This window comes from Bos mutus, chromosome 1, assembly GCF_027580195.1.
Source record: "Bos mutus isolate GX-2022 chromosome 1, NWIPB_WYAK_1.1, whole genome shotgun sequence".
Lineage (NCBI taxonomy): Eukaryota > Metazoa > Chordata > Mammalia > Artiodactyla > Bovidae > Bos > Bos mutus.
This window is the reverse complement of record NC_091617.1, coordinates 77,814,515-77,839,529: the sequence shown is the minus strand read 5'-3', so window position 1 is coordinate 77,839,529 and position 25,015 is coordinate 77,814,515. Positions and strand designations below refer to the sequence as shown.

Genomic DNA, 25,015 nt, shown 5'->3' with positions numbered 1-25,015 from the left:
CTGCCATCTATGAACAGTATTTCTGGGAAATTGTATGTTTTGTATTTTTAAATGACTGGAATATTGAGTAAAGAAATCTAGCAATAAAATGAGAAGCTCTATATTACATCTCTGATGCCTGGGATCATTTGTGGTAATTTTCCCTTTTTTATTTCTACAACTTTACTTTTTTTAAATCAGCAAATAGTGATATAGATGACACCTAGCACTCACAAGGTTCACACACACAGACATCACGCACACACACACAAAACCACAGAATTAAGGAAATGGGCGACAAGTTCATACTTACTTCATACTTGAAAGTATTTATTAATGCAGTGGTTCCTTGGTAATGTTTTGGTAACCTACTGTGTCTTAATCTTTATGCTACAATTTTCTAAGTGTTATGAAAGGATGGATAGATGAATATTAGAATGCAATCCCTACTCTCAACTTATTTAGTGCTGCAGTTCTCAATCTAGAGAGTGCATGAGAATTACCTAGATATTTATCTGACATACATAGTGTATCAGAGAAAGAATAGGCTAGATGTTTAAACAGGAAGATATTTGAATTCAGCTGCCTATGTGAGGTTTAGAAAAGAAACATGTCTAGCCAGCACCTTAAGGGGAAAGGAACTGAGAAACAGAGAAGATAGCAACTTGCCTAACATCTTCCAATAGTTACAGAGTAGAATGAAGGACCTTGGTCCTTGGCCTCTTAAGACAGTGCTATTTGGCTGGCTAGAACTCAGCTCTATGTTTAAGAAATGAGTGGGTTGCAGTAGAGTAGTGTCTTCCAAGTAGAGTTTGTCAGAATTTTGGAAATCTGAAAAGTTTCCACTGGTTTTCTGCCTGTTTCCCCTATCATTGAATTCACTGAGGCTAGAAACCATAACTTGTTACCCAGTAGTTGGCAAAATTCCCGGTATTTACAAGGTGGTCAGTTAATGGTTGATGACTGTATGAATGACACCATTTTAAAAAAATTCTAAAGTCATATATTTAGAGGCAACTAATGTATTTCTTTGCTATTGGATGGCTTGGGAAGATAAAGTGTTTTTTCTGAAAGGAAAAGATATTTGAATCTACTATTCTTTTTCTCTGTAAGAAAAGCTATTGTATCTTAAATATTAGTACCCATATTCATTTTGTAAACTAAAATGAAAGAGGAGAAAGGACAAAATGCTTATTTTTTTAAAATAACAACCACAAAATGTTTTTTCTTAATCAGATATTGGAATTAAATCATGCTATACATACAAGTTTACGTTACATTCTTTTATTTTCTTGTAACATTATAACATAGGAGTGAGTGAGTGAAGTCGCTCAGTCGTGTCTGACTCTTTGTGACCCCATGGATTGTAGCTTACCAGGCTCCTCCGTCCGTGGGATTTTCCAGGCAAGAGTACTGATTGGGTTGTCATCCTTCTCCAGATAAGAGGGTTAGCATACTATAATATATATAGGTCTTGAGCTTTATCAAAGCAAATGTTGAAAACAGCACCAGCATGAGAAGTGTCTTAGTTTATTCGCCATTCCAGAGGACCTCAGGTATCACAGTATATGGAATCAAGGCTTTCCTGAGATGCCCTGTGCAACCAGGCAGTTTTGAATTCTTCTATGCAAATCCTCTTATCTTATAAGGAAAAAATTGAGACTCAGAGAACAGCATGAGCAAATTTGTTTCAACCCAAAAAGAAAAGAAGGATGACATAACTCTTCATTTTACTTTCAGAAGGAAGTTCCACTGAAGAAATGAGGCCCCAAATGATTGACCTCTGTCAGCCATTTGTAGGATTTCACCTATTGGAAGGTTCCAAAAGTGGTGCCCATACTCTGACCTTGCCCAGCCACCATTCCTTTGCTCGTCAAGAGAGCTTGGTCACCATGTGCCATGGTGAGAATAATGGTGGTTCCTCCCGTAAGCCAGCTTCAGATCTCCAACTGACAGTGTCTGTCTAGAAGAAAGAATGGGTTCTTTACTAGTTCCCAATCTAGCACATTTACTGCACTGCATGATCTAAAATATCAAATGAACTCTATCTGTAAATATTTTAAAAAATATAAATGGACAAAATAGCAAAGGGTGGTTTGGGGGCCCATTCACACTAAGACTATTGTTCTTGCCATTGGTGTGTTTAAGGAGACTATCCATATATTGCAAAACATTGTGCCAATTTCCCTTCACTTCTGAGGTTGTGAAACTCAATCCTCTTACCTAAATAGTTGTCCAGAGAAAGCAAGAAGGGAGCTACCTTAACTTCTGTTCGGTGACTGACACAGACAGGCGTGAGACAAACCTTTGCTTCCAGATCAGCTCCTCCATCGCCTCCCCCTTTTTGGTCATCCCAATGAGCAGAACTGAATCTACCCCCATGCGGTCATTGCAGGATTTATCTGGGCATTTGCTGAACCTGCTCGCAATTTATTTTTATTTCTTCCGATAGACATGGGTTTGGCACGGGAGAGTGAATTCTTTCTGAAACAGCAGATGTGCCTGGTACACTCGTTTGCTATAACCATTTGTGCTGTGGTTGAAAAAAAATTTTTTTAAGAGTGCAGAATTGTTGAGGGGGGAGGGTTAAAAAACCAGAACCATTTTAGTGATTATGCAAAGCTAGAATGTGAGTAATTTTGCTGCAGTTAGTCATTATGTGCTTTCATAGCTTGTTTTACAAGTATAAAGGGATATGTACAGGTTTGGTGAATAGAGCTCTTATTTGTCTCTAGTAGTCGCCTTTTATAAAAACATTTTCCACCCTTTCTCCTACTATGTGGCAAAAGTGCTCTTTCCTTCGAAATTATACCCTTCTGTGATTCAGCCCTTTTATCCATCCACAGTAAGTGGACAAACAGCCTCCATTTCTGGGAACAAATATGTTAGGGGAAGAGAAACTTCATTTTCTCATATAATAGATAATGCAGATGATGCAGATTCAAATAATAAGAATATAGTGATCATTTTAAAAAAGCATGTTTTCTCTAAAGGGAGGAAAAAATACTGAGCAAACATCTAGTGACTGTGCTATGAGCCTAATGTGCTGTAAATATAGTGTCCTTGAAGCATTTTATGTGAAATATTTGATAGGACTTAGCAGATTTTTGCTTACTGTGTTGTCTGAGGATTGTAACACACCACCTATTCTTTTTTTTTTTTTTTTTTTCACTTTTGGTCACCCAAACTCCCTTGGACATATGTGAACGGAGGTCTGTTTGTTTCCACTGAAGCAAATATAGTCACTTGCTCACACTGGTGGCTTCCCTCACTGAATTCCACTACTATTTTGGAAACTCCTGTATGAAAACACAGCAACCCAACCTGTCCCCACGGAGCCGTATGGGTGATTTCCACGCAGGGCTGCCCAGTGTCTGTGTAGTGAGGTTCAGTTTTTGATAAAACACAAAACTGGGCTTTGTTTCCTTTTGGTAGGCTTGTTACTACCTCTGGGAATTCTGGTGTAATAGCAGGAAGACTGGCATTGGAGTCCCAACACAGGTCTTAGAAAATCTGAATTCTAATTCTAATCTCTCAAGGCTTTATCACATTGGATGAATTGTTCCTAAGCCTAGTGTCCTTGAGGAGAGGGTAGAAATTTATGACCTATAAATTCCTTTCAGCTCTAATACTCTGTGATTCTGTTAGTGATATACAAATAAGTCAACTTTTTTTTTTCCTTCTCAGAAATTCCTTCGTGTCTATATCTGTACTGGATAACTCTCTTCAGACTGCCTTTCAAAGTTGGCCACATTTTAACTTCACCCCAACAGGCAAATTTCAGCAATGAGAAACCCCTGTAGGACTTGAGAGAAGGGATCGCATTCTTTTACATTTTTTGTCTCTTGATGGCTTCTTAGTAGCAATAATAGACTGGAGTGGTTGGTTCTATTGTAGTAGTTGGTTGTAAACAAGAGCTGTTGAACGAAGCTCACCATATTTCCTCTTACCTACAGCTAAGAAATTTAAAATGCATAAAGTAATTCAGAGTCATTTCAGTTCAGTTCGGTTCAGTCACTCAGTCGTGTCCGACTCTTTGTGACCCCATGAATCGCAGCACGCCAGGCCTACCTGTCCATCACCAACTCCCGGAGTTTACCCAGACTTATGTCCATTGAGTTGGTGATGCCCTCCAGCCATCTCATCCTCTGTCTTCCCCTTCTCCTCCTGCCCCCAATCCCTTCCCAGCATCAGGGTCTTTTCCAATGAGTCAACTCTTCGCATGAGGTGGCCAAAGTATTGGAGTTTCAGCGTCAACATCAGTCCCTCCAATGAACACCCAGGACTGGTCTCCTTTAGGATGGACTGGTTGTATCTCCTTGCAGTCCAAGGGACTCTCAAGAGTCATTTCCAACACCACAGGTCAAAAGCATCAATTCTTCGGTGCTCAGCTTTCTTCACAATCCAACTCTCACATGCATACATGACCACTGGAAAAACCATAGCCTTGACTAGACAGACCTTTGTTGGCAAAGTAATGTCTCTGCTTTTGAATATGCTATCTAGATTGGTCGTAACTTTCCTTCCAAGGAGTAAGCGTCTTTTACTTTCATGGGTGCAATCACCATCTGCAGTGATTTTGGAGCCCAGAAAAATAAACTCTGACACTGTTTCCACTGTTTCCCCATCTATTTGCCATGAAGTGATGGGACCAGATGCCATGATCTTAGTTTTCCGAATGTTGAGCTTTAAGCCAACTTTTTCACTCTCCACTTTCACTTTCATCAAGAGGCTTTTTAGTTCCTCTTCACTTTCTGCCATAAGGGTGGTGTCATCTGCATATATGAGGTTATTGATATTTCTCCCCGCAATCTTGATTCCAGCCTGTGCTTCTTCCAGCCCAGCGTTTCTCATGATGTACTCTGCATAGAAGTTAGATAAGCAGGGTGACGACATACAGCCTTGACGTACTCCTTTTCCTATTTGGAACCAGTCTGTTGTTCCATGTCCAGTTCTAACTGTTGCTTCCTGACCTGCATATAGGTTTCTCAAGAGGCAGGTCAGGTGGTCTGGTATTCCCATCTCTTTCAGAATTTTCCACAGTTTATTGTGATCCACACATTCAAGGCTTTGGCATACTCAATAAAGCAGAAATAGATGTTTTTCTGGAACTCTCTTGCTTTTTCGATGATCCAGCGGATGTTGGCAATTTGATCTCTGGTTCCTCTGCCTTTTCTAAAACCAACTTGAACATCTGGAAGTTCACGGTTCATGTATTGCTGAAGCCTGGCTTGGAGAATTTTGAGCATTACTTTACTAGCGTGTGAGATGAGTGCAGTTGTGTGGTAGTTTGAACATTCTTTGGCATTGCCTTTCTTTGGGATTGGAATGAAAACTGACCTTTTCCAGTCCTGTGGCCACTGCTGAGTTTTCCAAATTTGCTGGCATATTGAGTGCAGCACTTTCAGAGCATTATCTTTCAGGATTTGAAATAGCTCAACTGGAATTCCATCACCTCCACTAGCTTTGTTCTTAGTGATGCTTTCTAAGGCCCACTTGACTTCACATTCCAGGATATCTGGCTCTAGGTGAGTGATCACACCATCATGATTATCTTGGTCATGAAGATATTTTTTCTACAGTTCTTCTGAATACTTTTTAAAAATTAGATTGAATTACACAGCCCTCTATCATGCTTAAATACTTCTTGGATAAATAATTACAGGTTTGGCTTCACAAAGCTGATGGGGAAAGTAAAATAGTCTGGCTGCTGCTGCTGCTAAGTCGCTTCAGTCGTGTCCAACTCTGTGCGACCCCATAGATGGCAGCCCACCAGGCTCCACCATCCCTGGGATTTTCCAGGGAAGAACATTGGAGTGGGTTGCCATTTTCTTCTCCAAAAATAGTGTGGAGGGGTGATCATTTAGCCAACTACTGCTATGCTTGTTTTATTTCATTGAATATCTCTTTGTAGATTTTGTCAATAATGCTTTCTTAAAATGATTTCATTCACTGAATACATATGGAGTGTGTTTGCTGGACTCTAAGCATATCCCTTATGGCAGAAAGTGATGTAGAACTAAACAGCCTCTTGATGAAAGTGAAAGATGAGATTGAAAAAATTGGCTTAAAGCTCAGCATTCAGAAAACTAAATCATGGCATCTGGTCCCATCACTTCATGGCAAATAGATGGGGAAATAGTGGAAACAGTAAGAGACTTTAATTCTGGAGGCTCCAAAATCACTGCAGATGGTGACTGTAGCCATGAAATTAAAAGGTGCTTGCTCCTTGGAAGAAAAGTTATGACCAACCAGGACAGCATATTAAAAAGCAGAGACATTGCTTTGCCACCAAAGGCCCATCTAGTCAAAGCTATGATTTTTCCAGTAGTCATGTATGGATGTGAGAGTTGGAGTATAAAGAAAGTTGAGCACCGAAGAATTGATGCTTTTGAACTGTGGTTTTGGAGAAGACTCTAAAGAGTCCCTTGGACTGCAAGGAGATCCAACCAGTCATCCTAAAGGAAATCAGTCTTGGATATTTATTGGAAGGACTAATGTTGAAGCTGAAACTCCAATACTTTGCCCACCTAATGCGAAAAACTGACTCATTTGAAAAGACCCTGATGCTGGGAAAGATTGAAGGTGGGAGGAGAAGGGGAAGACAGAGGATGAGATGGTTGGATGGCATCACCGACTCAACGGACATGAGTTTGAGTAAACTCTGAGAGTTGGTGATGAACACGGAGGCCTCGTGTGGTGCAGTCCATGGGATCACAAAGAGTCGGAGATGGCTTTGCAACTGAACTGAAGTGAACTGAAGCATATAATGTTGAGCAAGAAAAAGTCCTTGCCTTTGTGAAGCTTAGAGGAGAAGAGAATATTAAAGACGGTAATTGAAGGACTTCTCTGATGTCCAGTGGTTAAGACTCTGTGCTCCCAGTGCAGGGTACACACCCCGAAAGTAATTAATTAATTAAAAAATAAAAAAGATGGAATGACAAAACCGTGGACACGTGCTATCATTAAGCAAAGTACGGTGTTTTAAAAGGATACCACTGTTGGACACTTATCATGACATGGATACTCAGGTCTGGCTTTCTAGAGTGTCATTCATTTGAAACCTCAAGGATGAATACTGGTTAGGAGTTGGGAGGTGGGGCAGATTGGAAAGCATTCAAGTCAGGTAGCTGCAGAATGGCTGGAGCATCAAGTTTCAGGTGGAGGGAGTTGAGAGAGTAGATCAAGAAGCAAAGTGATGACTCTATCAGGAAAAAAAAAAGAACTCCATCCTAAGAGCAATGAGACCCTTTGGGAGATTTAGTAAAAGAAGGCAATCAATTTAAATTTTAGGAATATTCTATTTGCAGCATAGAAAGTGTATTAGTGATCAGTAAGACATCATTTAAAAATACCTATATCATTTGAAATACTTATAACCTTAAAATTTACTGTAGACCATTATTTTGAATACCTGTTCGCTTGCTTACCAGCTGCATAACATTCCATCAGAACAATGCACCGTGATTTTCTCAACCATCTCCTAATAACTTATTTTTAAATATACAATCAGTGTTAAGTTACTGTCATTTTGATAGCTCTTCGTTGCCAGTTTACCCACCAGAGAAATGGTTTCAACTTCGAGTTGTACCAGTCATATAATTAAGCACGCACTAGCATATTCTCACAGAGATTGTGTTTTATTATTTCTTGACCTGTTAGTTCAACACCAGGCAGTTTATGGTAAACTCCTGGCCTGACTGGAGAAAATCACATAGGCCCTTGAGGCAATGATTCGGTGTTACGAGGTCACTTTTAAGTAGACTGTCGTCTTGCCACATCCCTAGATTACAGAACACACTTAGATTGAATTAACCCTCACCACAATGCCGTTTTTTCCAGCGCTAATCACATGCATCCTAGGGACTAAGTGTTCTGTATTCTTTGGGTATTTATATAAATTGAAGCCTCAGAGACTGTCCAATATTAATGACATACCATCTCATTTGATGGTTATTGGGGGGAAAAATTCCCTAAAATACTGGATTTCTAGGTGTTCATATGATGATATGTTAGTTTTATGAATGAATGAGTGCAGGGCCTCCCCTGGGTCATTGCTTCTCTGTTGAATAATTAGGGGTTAAGAAAGGAAGACTTCAGGCAGAATCTTGGTGCTCCCAATTGCCTAAATTTTATTTCTGGGAAAACAAGTTGACATACTAGCATCCATGTCTTCAATATCCGGGAGCAGTTTGTCTTCAAAGTATCTTATACCCATTCAGAATCCCGTGAGAATTAATTAAGTGGAGAAGTTTCAAAGACAAAAGCTGATCTGGAGTACAAACCATGGTGTACTGTTTTGGCAATTTCAGCCTCCTGAAGGTATTAAGAATAGCCCCTCTCTAGCTGTCAATACACGTTCTCAGAGCCAAAGCATTAAACTGTGAAATTAACAAGGGCTGATACAATGATGGAAGTAAGACATCTTTATGTCTCTCTGACAAGAACTCTTTGGAGGACTTGTCAGGCAGTGTGTGTGTGTGTGTGTGTGTGTGTGTGTGTGTGTGGTTTAAGAGTCCATCAATGAATGAAAATTATATTAGTAGTGTCCCTGTATTGGTAGCACTGTTTTGAACTCAGTGAACCTGATTAAAATCCTGTGATTTTAATTTCAAAAGTAATCTTTGAGATCATTTTAACCATTCACCAGTTTTCAGTTACCACACATGAGGTAATTTTTTCTTTAATGTAGAAAATACAGAAACTTACAAAGATGAAAATAAAAGCTTCTGTTAATTGCATCAGCTGATGCCATTTTAACCTTTTAAAAGTATTTTAAAATCATTTAACATTTTTTACTACGTCCCTTCCTTTTTTACTGTGCAAACACACACACAGAAGTTAGGATACTACAATATTTTTGATGTGTATTAAATTTTAAAATAATTTATTTATTTCATACATATTATTCAAAATCTATATTTTTATGTATATGTATGTGTAAATATATACACACATCAGAGGAAGATCTATATCTTTCACAATATATGATTGTGTTAGAAAAGTATATACTCTAAAATCATCGCCTTAAAATAACTGCTATTATCATTTTGGGAATAGATCCTTCTAGCTATGTGTGCGTGTGTCTATGTGTATGTGAGAGGTAGAGATAGATGTATATATTGATAAAACAGTGTTCCCTAATCTGTTTTTAAAATGAATAACTTTCTTTTTCTTTTTTTTCTTTTTTCTTTTCTTTTTCCTTGCCTCTTTCCCATCATTTTTTGTTTTTCTGCTCTAGTAATAGACACATAACAAAGTTCACCACCTTAATCATTGTAAGGATTCATTTAGGTGGCGTTAAGTATATTCACACAGTTGTGCAATCATAATCCATCTTTAGAACTTTTCTACTTTCCCAGACTGAAAATGCACATTCGTTAAATAATTACTCGACATGCCTCCTCTCCCCTCACCTCCTTGTTAACCACCGTTTGCTTTGTCTTCATGAATTTCATTACTTATCGTATATCATTGGATTCATACTGTATATATCCTCTTTAACTGGCTTATTTCATCTTAGCCTAATGTTTTCATGATTCATTCCTGTTTTAGCATGTTTCAGAATTTCTTTCTTGTTTTAAGCTGAATATCACAACATTTATGTTTATACTGCGTTTTGTTTATTCATTCATCTGTCAGTGGACACTGGTTGCTCTCACATTTTTGGATATTATGAATAATTCTGCTATGAACATGAGTATATGGATACTTGATAAGAGTCCTTCCCTGTTGTGAGTTCTTTAGGGTAGGATATCCAGAAGTGGAGTTGCTGGATTATTGATATGTTTTGAAACATTTTAATAATACAATATTTCATTATAGGAATGTTCCATCATTTATTTAACCAGTCCCCAAGTACTGATTATTTAAGTTGCACATAATACGTTATTTTTATAAATTACATTGCCAAGAACATATCTTGAAAATGAAGGTTTAACCATCTATGATTATTTCTTTTGGTTAAATTCTTAAAAATGAAAGGTTGGCTTTTGTTAGGACTTCTGATACATATCACTAAATTAGCTCTCAAATTGCCCACAAGAAGTTTACAGAAACAAATATTACCTTCGTCCCTAAGTCTGAATTATATGAACATTGCCCTTTGAAGACAGTTGGGATAATGCCCTCCCATCACACATAGCCCCCAACTCCAGGTATAATTCCCTATTCTGCTTTAACCTAAATAGGTGGTTCTCAACTCCAGTTTCAACAGAAAATCATTTCTTCCTCCCCTTTTTAATTTCCAGATTTCACTGCCCAAGTAATAGGTCTAAGATAATTTGTATCTATAAAGCTCTAAGAGAAAGACACTTTGTGTTTCTAGAGCACTCAGTGATTCTGTTTGCAGTTAGACTTGAAAAGTACTTCTGGATATATAGAAGCATTCATACATTGTGCTCTTAGTCTGTTGGATTGTTTTCTATCTCATGGGGTCATCTCTCAAATGAAAAGTGTATGGCTGGAACGAGCAAGGAATGCAACCATGGGTATTAAACCCTGAATAATGGAAGACAATCAGGGAGGGGACTCGATGCAAAATTAAGTCATTTTCTATATTAAGGGCTTGGAAAAAATGGTAAGTAATTTTTCTTGAGCAAAAAACAAGTAGCAAAAAGAAAAAAAAAGGATGCATGGCATTATAACTGAAATAGGTAAGCTAGGGTTTCTTTTTTTCTTTCCTTGCACTATGTAAACTCAGACACCAGGTCTGTCCATTCATTTATCCCGTCATGGTTTATTAAGTACCTGCTTGGTGTGAAATTTAATGATAAGATCAAGCTCTTTTTGGCCAGTAAAACTCATTGCAAACATTCAGAATTTACTCTTGGTATCACTCAGTTTTGAATGTCCTTATGACTTCTTTTGTATAAGGATAGTATTAGAAGGAAAAGAGACATGAGCATAGTCCCCTCAAGTCTGTGTCTTGAGCAGTGAAGCTCCTTTTTTGGTGGTTGTTATAGAACGACTTTTATGTGAAGAATAAGATAGACTAGTCATTTAGAAAGGAGGATAAAATGACAGTATTCCTAGATCTTGTTTGTTGTTCAGCTAGAGTCAATCTGGGGAAGTAGTGTGAATTTTCCAGTGTCACTCAGCTCTAAATAGTGGCAAAGCTGGGATTTTTTGATCCTGAATTTTACTGCAGGACCCTTCAATTTAATTGATCATCCTCTAGGGCACTATTTCTATCTGCCAGTATCCTTAACTGAGAATAGAAGTTGGAAAATGCACCTCCTGCAGTACAATTGGCCTGTAAAAATCCTTCATTTGGCTTCCTCGTGTTTGCCCAAAAAAAAAAAAAATGAGCATAGCTTTAAAGTCAGAAGAGGAACTCTGATCCATTTTCCACACAGCAGTAATCAACTGACACAGCGCAGCACAGCACAGCAGCTGCCTTGCACCACGGGCTCTTATTTTACACAGCTCATGTCCCTCGGTTGTTTCCCAGATAACAGTGCTAAGTATCACTTGCTGTCTGTTGCACCATTTACTCCATTAGTTTTCTTCTACACAGAAATATTTTTCTGAACCCACATAGACTGAGAAGGCCTCTATGTTTGTTTATGTGAATTTCTCATATGTGGTTTATTTTACTTTTTCTTTACCCAAGAATGATAGTAGTGTTTAGTTGCTCAGTTGTGTCCAACCCTTTGCAACCCTTCGAACTGTAGGCCGCCAGCCTTCTCCATAGGATTTTCCAGGCAAGAATATTAGAGTCGGTTGCCGTTTCCTTCTGCAGGGGATCTTCCTGACCCAGGGTTCGAATCCACGTCACTTATGTCTTCTGCATGGCAGGTGGATTCTTTACCCCATGAGTCATCGGGGAAGAGAGGTAGAATGGTTTTTAAACCTTCAAACTACAGAACAGAACTAGGCTGCCTGGGTTGAATCCTAGGTCTGCCATTTGCTAGCCGTTAACCTTGCATAAATACATGTTAAAGATACATATGCTTCAGTATCTTCATCTGGAAACTAAGGATAAGTAATAGATTCTGTCTCAAGGGTACCTGTGAGGAGTAAGTATAAACTGCATTGGATACAAAATGTTTATGCAAAGTAAATGCTTTATAAGTGTTTACTATTATTATATCTTTTAAAAAATACCAGTTGGTATTTTAGTTTGTTTTTCCTGCCACAAAGATATATGGACGAAATACATAGTTCCAAGTGACAAATGGCCATTAGGTTTTGTTCAAATAACTTTACACAACTGTTGTGAAAAGAAAATTGAAGCTGAAATATTTGTAACCCTATCTTCTAACAAATCAACCATCACTCTTTCCATAGTTTGTCTAGTCCTCGCCCATATGGAAATACCATTCTGTGTAGCCTCAGTTGTATTGTACATATGATTGATTTCACATTCTGTGTTTTTCATTTAACATTTACATTTTCATTTAACATCTTAAGCATATTTTCATGTGTTTATAATATCTAGAACCAAATTTAAGGAAGGCGATTTGAGTTTTATGTTGCTGTGTATATGTCAGACTTTAGCTTTTATATATTTTCCCTTTCTGTTACCTTAGAAAGTTTTCGTTCCAAATAGAAGTCATTTTTGCTCACTACAAACATTTTTGTAAAAAATTTGAATGAAGAATTATTTAGTGCAGCAACTTTGATTCCCTTTGTCTTCTTGTGGCTTTAGCAACTAGCTCAGTGCCTAACATAGCAGAATTTCAGTAAATTTTTGTTGAATAGATACTTTGGATTATTTAGATTTTATGGGATTGGGATATTATAGTTATTTGATAGTTAATTCAAAATATGTTTCCTTTCAATGTGTGTTAAAGATTATTTTTAAATGTTTTAGTTTCTTTCTTTTCATGGTACAGTTATTTAAAATTTGCCACTTGACTCTTTCTGTAGGGGATTTGAGTGAGTATCAAGTAAAACTTACATATATAATCTGACCATTAAAATGAAAATAAGCACTTCAGATGCTTCTTTGAAAGATAGTAGTAATTAATAAATTCCAAGAGTAAAGTCCTTAAATTATTTAGAGGGAGGAAGAGACTAATGAGGTTACTGTAATTAAGCATGCATTAAACATATGAGACTTCCTTGATTGTCAAGTAATGAAATGAGATACCTTATATTTTGCCTTTTTTTTTTTTTTTTTTTTTGCAATCTGACAAGAGAAATGCATTTTTCTTGGGAGACCATTATTCATTTATTCAAATATTTGTTAAATGCCTATTATATGCTATTTGAAAAAAGACAGTGAAAAGCAGCAGTAAAAAGGGGACTGTCTCTAACCCTATGAAAAGAGACATACACAAGCATGATACGTGCAGAAGAGGAGAGATAGAGTGCTCATTGTGCCAGAGGATTTGGGCAATGTTTCACTGAGGAAACTGACACTCAGGCTGAGACTTCAAGGGTTCTTAGAAATTAGCTCAATATAGAATCCAGAGAGAGGTGGGGAAGCACAGAGATATAATCCATGAGATGGCAGACAGTCTGGCACGTCAACTATGAAAGGAAGTCAGTGTCAGAGAGTGACATGACGTTGACCTCTCAAGGAGAGGCAGAAGAGAGAGACTGGGTCCCAATCACTCCACTAAAGCACTGAAGCCTTTTCAGCAGGAAAGTAATGTGATTAGATATGCATTTGGGAGAAATCACTCTTCCTATACCCTCTTACGGGCTTCTGTCATAGCTCAATTGGTAAAGAATCTGCCTGCAATTCAGGAGACCCGGGCTTGATTTCTGGGTTGGAAAGATCCCCCTGGAGAAGGAAATGTCAATCCATTCCAGTGTTCTTGCCTGGAGAATCCTATGGACAGAGGAGCCTGGCAGGCTATAGTCTATGGGGTTGCAATCAGTTGGACGCGACTAAACCACCAAACCACCATACCCTCTTACAGGTGACGCTAGTGGTTAAGAATCTGCCTGCCAGTGAAGGAGATGCCAGAAATGAGAGTCTGATCCCTGAGTCAGGAAGATCCTCTGGAGTAAGGAAATGGCAACCCACTCCAGTATTCTTGCCTGGAAAATTCCAGCACATTCCAGCACTATGGTGGGCCATAGTCCATAAAGTCACACAAACATAACTGAGCATGCACATCCCACCATTCTTACTTAACTCTTCCTACAGAATGAAGGATTCATTAAAGGGGAACAAGCATAGACACTGGGAGACCAGAGTGAGTGCTGTTGGATAAGTCCTTGTGGAGAGGTGGTGTAGTGTCTTGGAGTTGGCTTACAATAGAGGAAATGGTGTAATGCAGATGTTGCCTCTTTAGGGAATAAGATCACCAGGATTTGATGCTTGAATGGGATGTGAGGGAGAGGGTCAAGAATGACTTCTAGTGTTCTCATTTGAAAAACACCAGAATGGACAAGAAAACCAAATGAAAGGCATGAAAAGCAGATTGAAGGAAGATGCTGAAACAGTTTTTAACATCTTGAGGCTGAAGAGTGTCTGAGACATCCAAGTAAACGCATGAAATAGACAGTTGAATATTTGGACCTGGTATTTCAAGTATAGATGGGTTCTGCAGATAGAAACTCAGGAGAGTGTTCATACAGAGAAGGTATTTCAAGTTGTGGGCATAGTTCTGGAGAGATTTAATAGAGAGAGAGGAGAAGAAGTACTGTGTCAGATAAAAAGGATCATTATTCAGGGGCCATTGGGCAACATGTTGACTCAAGTTGTCAGTAGCACTTTTATAAAAATATTGGAAAAGTACTTCTGGCAGAAATCTATAAAGAGGCTGGGTCCTTGCTACCACTGTCGAATAGACATGGTGGTTCTTGACTGCCCTTTCTATTACAGAAGACAAATTTCTACCTATGACCATGATAATTTGATTTTTCCCTGGTGGCTCAGATGGTAAAGAATCTGCCTGAATGTGAGAGACCCAGGTTCAATCCTTGGGTCAGGAAGATCCCCTGAAGAAGAGAATGGCAAGCCACTCCAGTATTCTTACCTGGAGAATCCCATGTACAGAAAAGCCTGGCAGGCTATTTTTTATGGGGTCACAAAAAGTCGGACACTACTGAGCGACTAACACTTTCACTTTCAGCTTGCAGTTTGACTTCTTCCCAACTTATGAAAAAAGCAAGTCAGTTATTAAAACACTGTAAGGTAATTGCTTTAATGGAGGTCTATACAAAGCCCATTGTGGCTATGACTAAAGTACTGTAGAAATCCTTCTAGGTGATTTTCATTTTTCTATTAAGCATTTTGTGAATATCATCAACATGTTAATCTCTGTGAGCTATTGGGAAGAGGATAGTATTTTAGGATGTCTCCCTGTTCCCCAGCAGTTTATAATATGGTACAGGGGTGAATACATAGTAACTGTTGAATGAAGGTCTCTAGACTTCTGGAAAGACATTACAGAAGAGGCATCACTGGAGTGGAATACCATTGCCTTCTCCTGAAGAATTAGTAGCAACTGCCAAACAGAAGATGGCTGTGTCTGAGCAACAAAGGAGAAACATAGTGGAGAGTTATAAAGAACAAGTCATAGATGGTAGAAGGAGGTCCTGGCTAACAGATATGAGTAGACACATGAGTGTATGGTCTATTCTTATCTCTACATAAGCCTAATATTGGATGTATACTGTGAGTGATGGTGGAAATAGGGAGGTGGCTGGACAGGAAGGCAAGGGCTAGATTGCAGAGTCCTTATAAAGTGTATTTAAAAAGGTAGAGAGAATAATAAAAAGTTCAACACAAGGCAGAGTCATTTGCAAATGAGTCAGGATCAAGTATTCACATTAGAGGTAATATCACTGTGACAGTACTAAGGAGATATGGGAGAGAAATAACATTAGGTCATGACTATAAAGAGCTCTGAAAAGTGATGATGAAAGCCAGAACTGGGAGAGAGAAAGTGAGACTAGGGTAAAGTACAGGGATGCCAGAGATATTAAGGGCTTATGTAGAAGACGTACCCCTCGTCCAAGGTAAGGAGCAGCGCTGCGCTTTGCTGGAGCAGTGTGAAGAGATACCCCACGTCCAAGGTAAGAGAAACCCAAGGAAGACGGTAGGTGTTGCAAGAGGGCATCAGAGGGCAGACACACTGAAACCATAATCACAGAAAACTAGTCAATCTAATCACACGGACCACAGCCTTGTCTAACTCAATGAAACTAAGCCATGCCCTGTGGGGCCACCCAAGACGGGTGGGTCATGGTGGAGAGGTCTGACAGAATGTGGTCCACTGGAGATGGGAACGGCAAACCACTTCAGTATTCTTGCCTTGAGAACCCCATGAGCGGTATGAAAAGGCAAAATGATAGGATACTGAAAGAGGAACTCCCCAGGTCGGTAGATGCCCAATATGCTACTGGAGATCAGTGGAGAAATAACTCCAGAAAGAATGAAGGGAGGGAGCCAAAGCAAAAACAATACCCAGCTGTGGATGTGACTGGTGATAGAAGCAAGGTCCAATGCTGTAAAGAGCAATATTGCATAGAAACCTGGAATATTAGGTCCATAAATCAAGGCAAATTGGAAGTGGTCAAACAGGAGATGGCAAGAGTGAACATTGACATTCTAGGAATCAGTGAACTAAAATGGACTGGAAAGGGTGAATTTAACTCAGATGACCATTATATCTACTACCATGGACAGGAATCCCTTAGAAGAAATGGAGTAGCCATCATGGTCAACAAAAGAGTCTGAAATGCAGTACTTGGATGCAATCTCAAAAATGGCAAAATGATCTCTGTTCGTTTCCAAGGCAAACCATTCAATATCACAGTAATCCAAGTTTATGCCCCAATCAGTAATGCTGAAGAAGCTGAAGTTGAATGATTCTATGAAGACCTACAAGGTCTTTTAGAAGTAACACCCAAAAAAGATGTCCTTTTCATTATAGGGGACTGGAATGCAAAAGTAGGAAGTCAAGAAACACCTGGAGTAACAGGAAATTTGGCCTTGGAATACGGAATGAAGCACGGCAAAGGCTAATAGAATTTTGCCAAGAGAATACATAGGTCATAGCAAACACCCTCTTCCAACAACACAGGAGAAGACTCTACACATGGACATCACCAGATGGTCAACACCAAAATCAGATTGATTATATTCTTTGCAGCCAAAGATGGAGAAGCTCTATACAGTCAGCAAAAACAAGACCTGGAGCTGACTGTGGCTCAGATCATGAACTCCTTATTGCCAAATTCAGACTTAAATTGAAGAAAGTAGGGAAAACCACTGGACCATTCAGGTATGACCTAAATTAAATCCCTTATGATTATACAGTGGAAGTGAGAAATAGATTTAAGGGACTAGATCTGATAGATAGAGTGCCTGATGAACTATGGATTGAGGTTCGTGACACTGTACAGGAGAACAGGGATCAAGACCATCCCTATGGAAAAGAAGTGCAAAAAAGCAAAATAGCTTTCTGGAGAGGCCTTACAAATAGCTGTGAAAAGAAGAGAAGCAAAAAGCCAAGGAGAAAAGGAAAGATATAAGCATCTCAATGCAGAGTTCCAAAAAATAGCAAGAAGAGATAGAAAGCCTTCCTCAGCGATCACTGCAAAGATATAGAGGAAAACAACAGAACGGGAAAGACGAGATCTCTTAAAGAAAATTAGAGATACCAAAGGAACATTTCATGCAAAGATGGGCTCGATAAAGGACAGAAATGGTATGGACCTAACAGAAGCAGAAGATATTAAGAAGAGGTGGCAAAAATACATAGAAGAACTGTACAAAAAAGATCTTCATGACCAAGATAATCACAGTGGTGTGATCATTCACCTAGAGCCAGATATCCTGGAATGTGAAGTCAAGTGGGCTTTAGAGAGCATCACTACGAACAAAGCTAGTGGAGGTGATGGAATTCCAGTTGAGCTATTTCAAATCCTGAAAGATGATGCTGTGAAAGTGCTGCACTCAATATGCCAGCAAATTTGGAAAACTTAGCAGGGGGCACAGGACTGGAAAAGGTCAGTTTTCATTCCAATCCCAAAGAAGGCAATGCCAAAGAATGCTCAAACTTTCCAATCCCAAAGAAGGCAATGCCAAAGAATGCTCAAACTACCACACAATTGCACTCATCTCACACACTAGTAAAGTAATACTCAAAATTCTCAAAGCCAGGCTTCAGCAGTACATGAACCATGAACTTCCAGATGTTCAAGCTGGTTTTAGAAAAGGCAGAGGAACCAGAGATCAAATTGCCAACATCCACGGGATCATCGAAAAAGCAAGAGAGTTCCAGAAAAACATCTATTTCTGCTTTATTGACTATGAATATATGGATCACATATATTCATATATGTGATCATATCCATATATGTGATTCATATCCATATATGAATATATGGATCACAATAAACTGTGGAAAATTCTGAAAGAGATGGGAATACCAGATCACCTGACCTGCCTCTTGAGAAACCTATATGCAGGTCAGGAAGCAACAGTTAGAACTGGACATGGAACAACAGACTGGTTCCAAATAGGAAAAGGAGTCCATCAAGGCTGTATATTGTCCCCCTGCTTATTAACTTCTATGCAGAGTACATCATGAGAAACGCTGGGCTGGAAGAAGCACAAGCTGGAATCAAGATTGCCGTGAGAAATATCAATAACCTCAGATATGTAGATGACACCATCCTTATGGCAGAAAGTGAAGAAGAGCTAAAAAGCCTCTTGATGAAAGTGAAAGAGGAGAGTGAAAAAGTTGGCTTAAAGCTCAACATTCAGAAAACAAAGATCATGGCATCTGATCCCATCACTTCATGGGAAGTAGATGGGGAAACAGTGCAAACAGTGTCAGACTTTATTTTTCTGGCCTACAAGATCACTGCGGATGATGATTGCACCCATGAAATTAAAAGACGCTTACTCCTTGGAAGGAAAGTTATGACCAACCTAGATAGCATATTCAAAAGCAGAGACATTACTTTGCCAACAAAGGTCTGTCTAGTCCAGGCTATGGTTTTTCTAGTAGTCATGTATGGATCTGAAAGTTGGACTATGAAGAAAGCTGAGTGCCGAAGAATTGATGCTTTTGAACTGTGGTGTTGGAGAAGACTGTTGAGAGTCCCTTGGACTGCAAGGAGATCCAACCAGTCTATCCTAAAGTAGATCAGCCCTGGGTGTTCTTTGGAAGGAATGATGCTAAAGCTGAAACTCCAATACTTTGGCCACCTCATGCGAAGAGTTGACTAATGGGAAAAGACCTTGATTCTGGGAGGGATTGGGGGCAGGAGCAGAAGGGGATGACAGAGGATGAGATGGCTAGATGGCATCACCGATACGATGGACGTGAGTTGAATGAACTCCCAGGGTTTGTGATGGACAGGGAGGCCTGGCGTGCTGCAGTGCTTGGGTCGCAAAGAGTCAGACATGACTGAGCAACTGAACTGAACTGAACTGAACTATGTAGAAGACATGGTAGTAGATTAGATTAGAAGCGTGTGTGCACATGTTCACATGCGGGGGTGTGTTTAGGGAATGGGTGGGTCATGGGTGAGAAGGGTAGAGGAATGTTAGTTGTTATTCCACTTTGGGCATAAAGGAAGTTGAGGGCTTGCTCCCAAAGTGGGCACGAGATGTGCACTTATAGCCCCTTGTCTGTTCTTGTCTCTTGGCCACAGCCAGTTCTTTCTGGTAGTGGAGACATCCATTCAACAGTTATTGATTATTTATCAGTCCTTCCTCAAGACTGCAAACTCCTGGGGGGCAGGTAGACATGCCCTCTTCATCCTGGAATACTACTCTCCTTCCATTAGCCTGTCAAGCTTTCCATGTTGAAGAAGCCTAGAGAATCATTGATCGACAAACAACCATATTAAAAGACTGCTACAGAGATTCGAGTCTCAGGGAAAAAATATATATGTATGTGTATATGTGTGTGTGTGTGTCATCTTTAAAATGTGCATGATTTTCAAAATTAAAATGTTAAATCATGATAAAACTTCAAGAATTCCTGCAAAAAAAGAAAAAGAAATGAAATGCCAAAAATAAATATTTGGAAATGTCTAATCCAGTAAGTAGAAAAGATTCGCTATGTATTTAATTGAATATGTGGGCCAGGAAGGTGTTGCCATAGCTCTCTTTTACCGTGAAGAACATAAATAAATATGCTTTAAAATGATTCCTGTTCTTTACCCCCTTCCACCTCCAATGAGGTAAAGAATTTTAAATTGCAAATGAAAAAAAATTATAGCTAAATGTGCTATTTTCACACACGTAACTATGAGATAGAAAACACTCAGAAACATGCCGGCACATACACAGCAGAATTTATAATATAGTTTTGAGAATCCTTCTCATCTAGTGAGCTGTTTCCTAGAAGAATGCAGTGGCTCCTGAAATTGCGCCCTGATGCCTTCCTTCAAAGACGTTAGGAATCTTTAAGCCAGTGTGTGTGTGTGCACATGTGTGCATGTTCACCAAGAAAGAAAAAGAGAAATTGGTTGAAAAAAGTTGCTTCTAAGGATTAGGATTAATTCTTTGTTGTTTACTTTATAAATATGACTGGTTTTCATCTTCAAAGTATGTGACTGTTTGGGGGCAGACTCCTTTCCAGCTGCGGTGTAGAGTATGCCTGCCGTTAACCCAGTTGCTCTGTCACTGTCTCCATTTATAGTTGGGTTTGTAAAGTGTTTAAAATAGGAACTCTGGGTTTCTGCTGATCTTGAGTCATCAAAGAAAAGAAAAGCTTTATTCGTTCTTATATTCAATTCCATTCATGCAGACATTTTTTTAAGATTGACATGGTTGACTAAAAAAATCTAACTTTATATGTTTTTAGGTTCAAACTGAATCTTCTGTACTCTCTTCTTCAGAATATCAGGATCTTACTGAGTATTTATCTTGGAGTTTTTTCATGAAAAAAAGTGAAAGTGAAGTCGCTCAGTCGTGTCCGACTCTTTGCCACCCCGTGGACTGTAGCCTACAAGGCTCCTCTGTCCATGGGATTCTCCAGGCAAGAATACTGGAGTGGGTTGCCATTTCCTTCTCCAGGGGATCTTCCCAACCCAGGGATCGAATCCAGGGATCGAACCCGGGTCTCCTGCATTGCAAGCAGACTCTTTAACCTCTGAGCCACCAGGGAAGCCTGTTTTTTCATGATATGTATTTTAACAAATTGCTTAATGTGGAAATAACATCTTCTATTGGGTACTATTGGGACCACCTTCCTAGAGAGGGAAATGCTACTCCACCAAGACAAGAACTTTCACGTTACTTAAATTACAAAAGGAAATGGCAAGTTGGCCCTATGAGAGGCTATCTAAAAAGGGGGAAAAAAGATAACTCTATTCAACAGTTTCTTATAACTTAACAGAAAACTAAATCTAAAATTACAAAATCCCTGGGAAACTGCAACTGAGACAAATCACTAATGATAGGAAAAGATAGCTGTCACAGTCAGAACCCAATAAAAATGATAGCACACAGAAACCAGCCCCTTCCAAGGAACTGATTTATAAATGTCCTGTGTATATAGGTCTATTGGGGTATAGAGAAGCCATTAGGGATGAAATGATAATCTGGGGCTAGCAGAGTCAGAACTGTCTTCCTGTACATTTAAGAGGACCAACGTGCAGGGGAGCAGTTGATTGTGAATAGGAGAAGAGAGTGTTGTAAAAGACAGATCCTCGAAAGGACCAGTGACCCTCCACGGTTGATAGCTAGGGACATCACAATCAGGTTGCTGGAAGAAATGTGACTCAAGAGTTTTTTATTTTATTTTTTATTTATTTATTTTTCCCCATTTTATTTATTTATTTTATTTATTTTTTTATTAATTTTTTTAAATTTTATTTTTAAACTTTACATAATTGTATTAGTTTTGCCAAATATCAAAATGAATCCACCACAGGTATACATGTGTTCCCCATCCTGAACCCTCCTCCCTCCTCCCTCCCCATACCATCCCTCTGGGTCGTCCCAGTGCACCAGCCCCAAGCATCCAGTATCGTGCATCGAACCTGGACTGGCGACTCGTTTCGTATATGATGCTGGGCATACACACTCAAGAGGTTTTAGTATCTGTCGACAGGGGCACTGTTGTCCTCTTTGGTTTAACACTGATGTGTTTTCACCTTCTACCTGCTCAATGAAAATAGCATCCCCTAATCACTGTGACAATAAAAGGCATTGCCACACATTTCTAATCTCTCCCTGGTCCCTAGGTGACTCCCTCTCCAGCTGAGAACCACTATATGTAATCACATGTCCCTGGGATTGTTTTAATGTTTATCTCTGGCTGAGATCACCATAAAGCTATCCTCAAAAAGCCATATATCTAAATAGATCTACTTGGATATTATGGCGAGAATAGGATAGGTGTACCATGTCCAGCCCCACAGCCACATCCCAGGAGGGAAGGAGGAAAGGGGAACACTAGGAAGGGATGATGCTATGTCAGGAGAGCTCTAGTTTTTCCAGAAATGCTTTGCATACATCTCATTGGCCTGAGCTGCATCATATGGCAACTCCTGCATGCAAAGTAATCTAGGGAAGTGTGAGCATATTGCTGCTCTTAATAAAACTGAAATCTTTTGAGTAATGAAGAAGGGGAGTGTGTATGAGAAAGCAGTTAGCAGCACCTGCACCCCTGCCATGTATATCTCTCTAATGGCTTGGTGTGAGTAAATGACACTAGAATAATATAGTCTTATATTGTTTTTTGTTATACATATTGGAATTTATTTGGAAATTAATGAACAACCAAAATAGGGTGTAGTTATTCATTTCTTGTATTAACAAATCTAATCATAGTAGGGAAGAGCAAAATTAAAACATTGTTACTGGCATGTTTACAGATCCCTAATAGATCAGTGCCTCAGGATGCATGTTTGAATTTCCAGCCTTTACTTATTCCCAGACTAACCAAGACATCTCACAGTTAAGCAAAAGGTCTCTTAATCTTTGTGCTCTTGGGTCCTTTTTAGGATATTCAGCAAGTATTTTTGAATTGAACAAATGAATGCAATAGAAATAGAAGACATAAGGGCGGAGAAGGCTGCTTTTGTGTTATCTTTAGTAAATCACTGTTAACAGGAATCTTTGATCCTAAACTTAGTATTTCTTTGATTGTGCCAGGGGTGTATGTTTATTCCTCTCAATGCTTCTCATTTTTACTTTTGTTCCATTTAGCCCTTCCCCTCTCTTTTTCTAGTATTGCACTTTATGGTGATCAAGTCTTTGGGCAGTTTGTTTGAGATCACATTGTTTAATTTATTTTCTCTTGGCTCTGATATTTCAGTATATATTTTAAAAAGTCATTACCAAGTCCACTGTCATAATTTTTTTTTCCTCTATTTTTTAAAAAAGAGCTTTCTCTCTTACATTTTGATTTGGGGGTATTCTTTGTATGTGGTGTAAAGTAAGGGTCCAGCTTCATTCTTTTGCATGTTGATGTCTGGTATTCCCAGCACCACTTATTATAAAAACTATCCTTTCCCCATCAAATGATCTTGGCACCCAAGTCAAAAGTCAAGTGACCGTGTATGCAAGGGTTCATTTCTAGGTTATCTGCTCTATCTCATTGGTCTATGTTTGTCTTTATGCCAGGAGAACATTGTTTGCTTATTATAATTTTATAATAAATTTTGAAATTGCATGTGGGAACTTCAATCTTCTTTTAAGGTTGTTTTGGCTATTCAGTCTCTTGAGATTCCATTTTTCAGAAAAGTTCAGTTGGAATTTTTACAGGGATTACATTAAATCTGTAGATTCCTATGGATAGTATTAACGTATTTACAATATTGTCTTTCAATCCATGAAGATTGCGTGTCTTTCCATTGAGTTGTGTCTTCTTTAATTTATCAGCAGTATTTTGTACTTTTCAGTGTGTAGTTCTTTCACCTCTTTGGTTAAGTTTTTTTTTCTTTCTTTCTGATGTTATTATAAGTGGAATTGTTTCCTTAGTTTCTTTTCTGGATTGTTCATTGCACAGAAGCACAGTTGATTTTTGTGTTAGTCTGTGAACTCTTAGATGGCAGAAGCCATGCCTTCTTTTTGTTTTGCAGAGTTAATACAAAAATATAATAACATTTATTAATATTTGTTTATGTATATTTATTTTACATTAGCAGTAATCTTTGTCTTTTTTTTTTCCTTTTCTCTCTCCTGCTTTAGGGTACTACTAGTTCAACAGCTTCTCCTCCAGTCTCCACCCCTGTCACAGGACATAAGAGAATGGTCATACCAAACCAACCCCCTCTGACAGCAACTAAGAAGTCTACAATGAAGCCACAGCCTGCACCCCAGGCTGGACCAATCCCTGTGGCACCAATTGGAACACTAAAACCCCAGCCTCAGCCTGTCCCAGCTTCTTACACTACAGCATCCACCCCTTCAAGACCTACCTTCAATGTGCAGGTGAAGTCAGCCCAGCCCAGCTCCCATTACATGGCTGCTCCTTCACCAGGACAATTTTATGGTTCAGGGCCAGGGGCCCAAGGTTATAACACTCAACCAGTTCCTATGTCTGGCCAGGGTCCACCTCCTTCTACACGGGGAGGCATGGATTATGCATATGTTCCACCACCAGGACTTCAGCCTGAGCCTGGGTATGGGTATGCTCCCAACCAAGGACGCTATTATGAACCCTATTGCTCAGTGGGGCCTGGCTATGGGGGCAAAAATGACTCTGATCCTTCCTATGGTCAACAAGGCCATCCAAATACCTGGAAACGGGAACAAGGGTATACTCCTTCTGGCCCTGGGAACCAGAACCCTGCTGGGATGTATCCAGTTGCTGGTCCCAAGAAGACCTATATCACAGATCCTGTTCCAGCGCCCTGTGTACCACCACTGCAACCAAAGGTAGGAAACTTATTAACATAGTGGTGGGAATAAAAGGGTACCTATCTTGGCCTGCCTTCCCCAGAAAGCAGATCCTAAGGCAAAAGTGTTAATATATGTGCTACTTTTATTTCATTAAAAAGTACAGTCTGAAGGAAGTACTTGGATAGAGGCAAGAAAATGGGGAGATCCTACTTGGAGATATGGGAAAGTGTTATCAATATGAAATCTGTTAAGTATCAAGTACAACTAATTGTTCAGTTTTGAAGGACCAGCTTCCAAAAGACCATATGAACC

General features: G+C 39.2%; 1 protein-coding gene across 11 annotated transcripts in view; it reads left to right on the top strand.

Annotated features, from left to right (window-relative positions):
• LPP (LIM domain containing preferred translocation partner in lipoma) overlaps positions 1-25,015 on the top strand; it is a 765,001-nt gene that overhangs the window by 433,333 nt on the left and 306,653 nt on the right. For all 11 annotated transcript variants that reach the window (XM_070371859.1, XM_070371864.1, XM_070371863.1 and 8 more), the window contains one exon: positions 24,050-24,739. In XM_070371859.1, the coding sequence (XP_070227960.1) occupies positions 24,050-24,739 (690 nt within the window). The remainder of the gene's footprint in view (positions 1-24,049; positions 24,740-25,015) is intronic.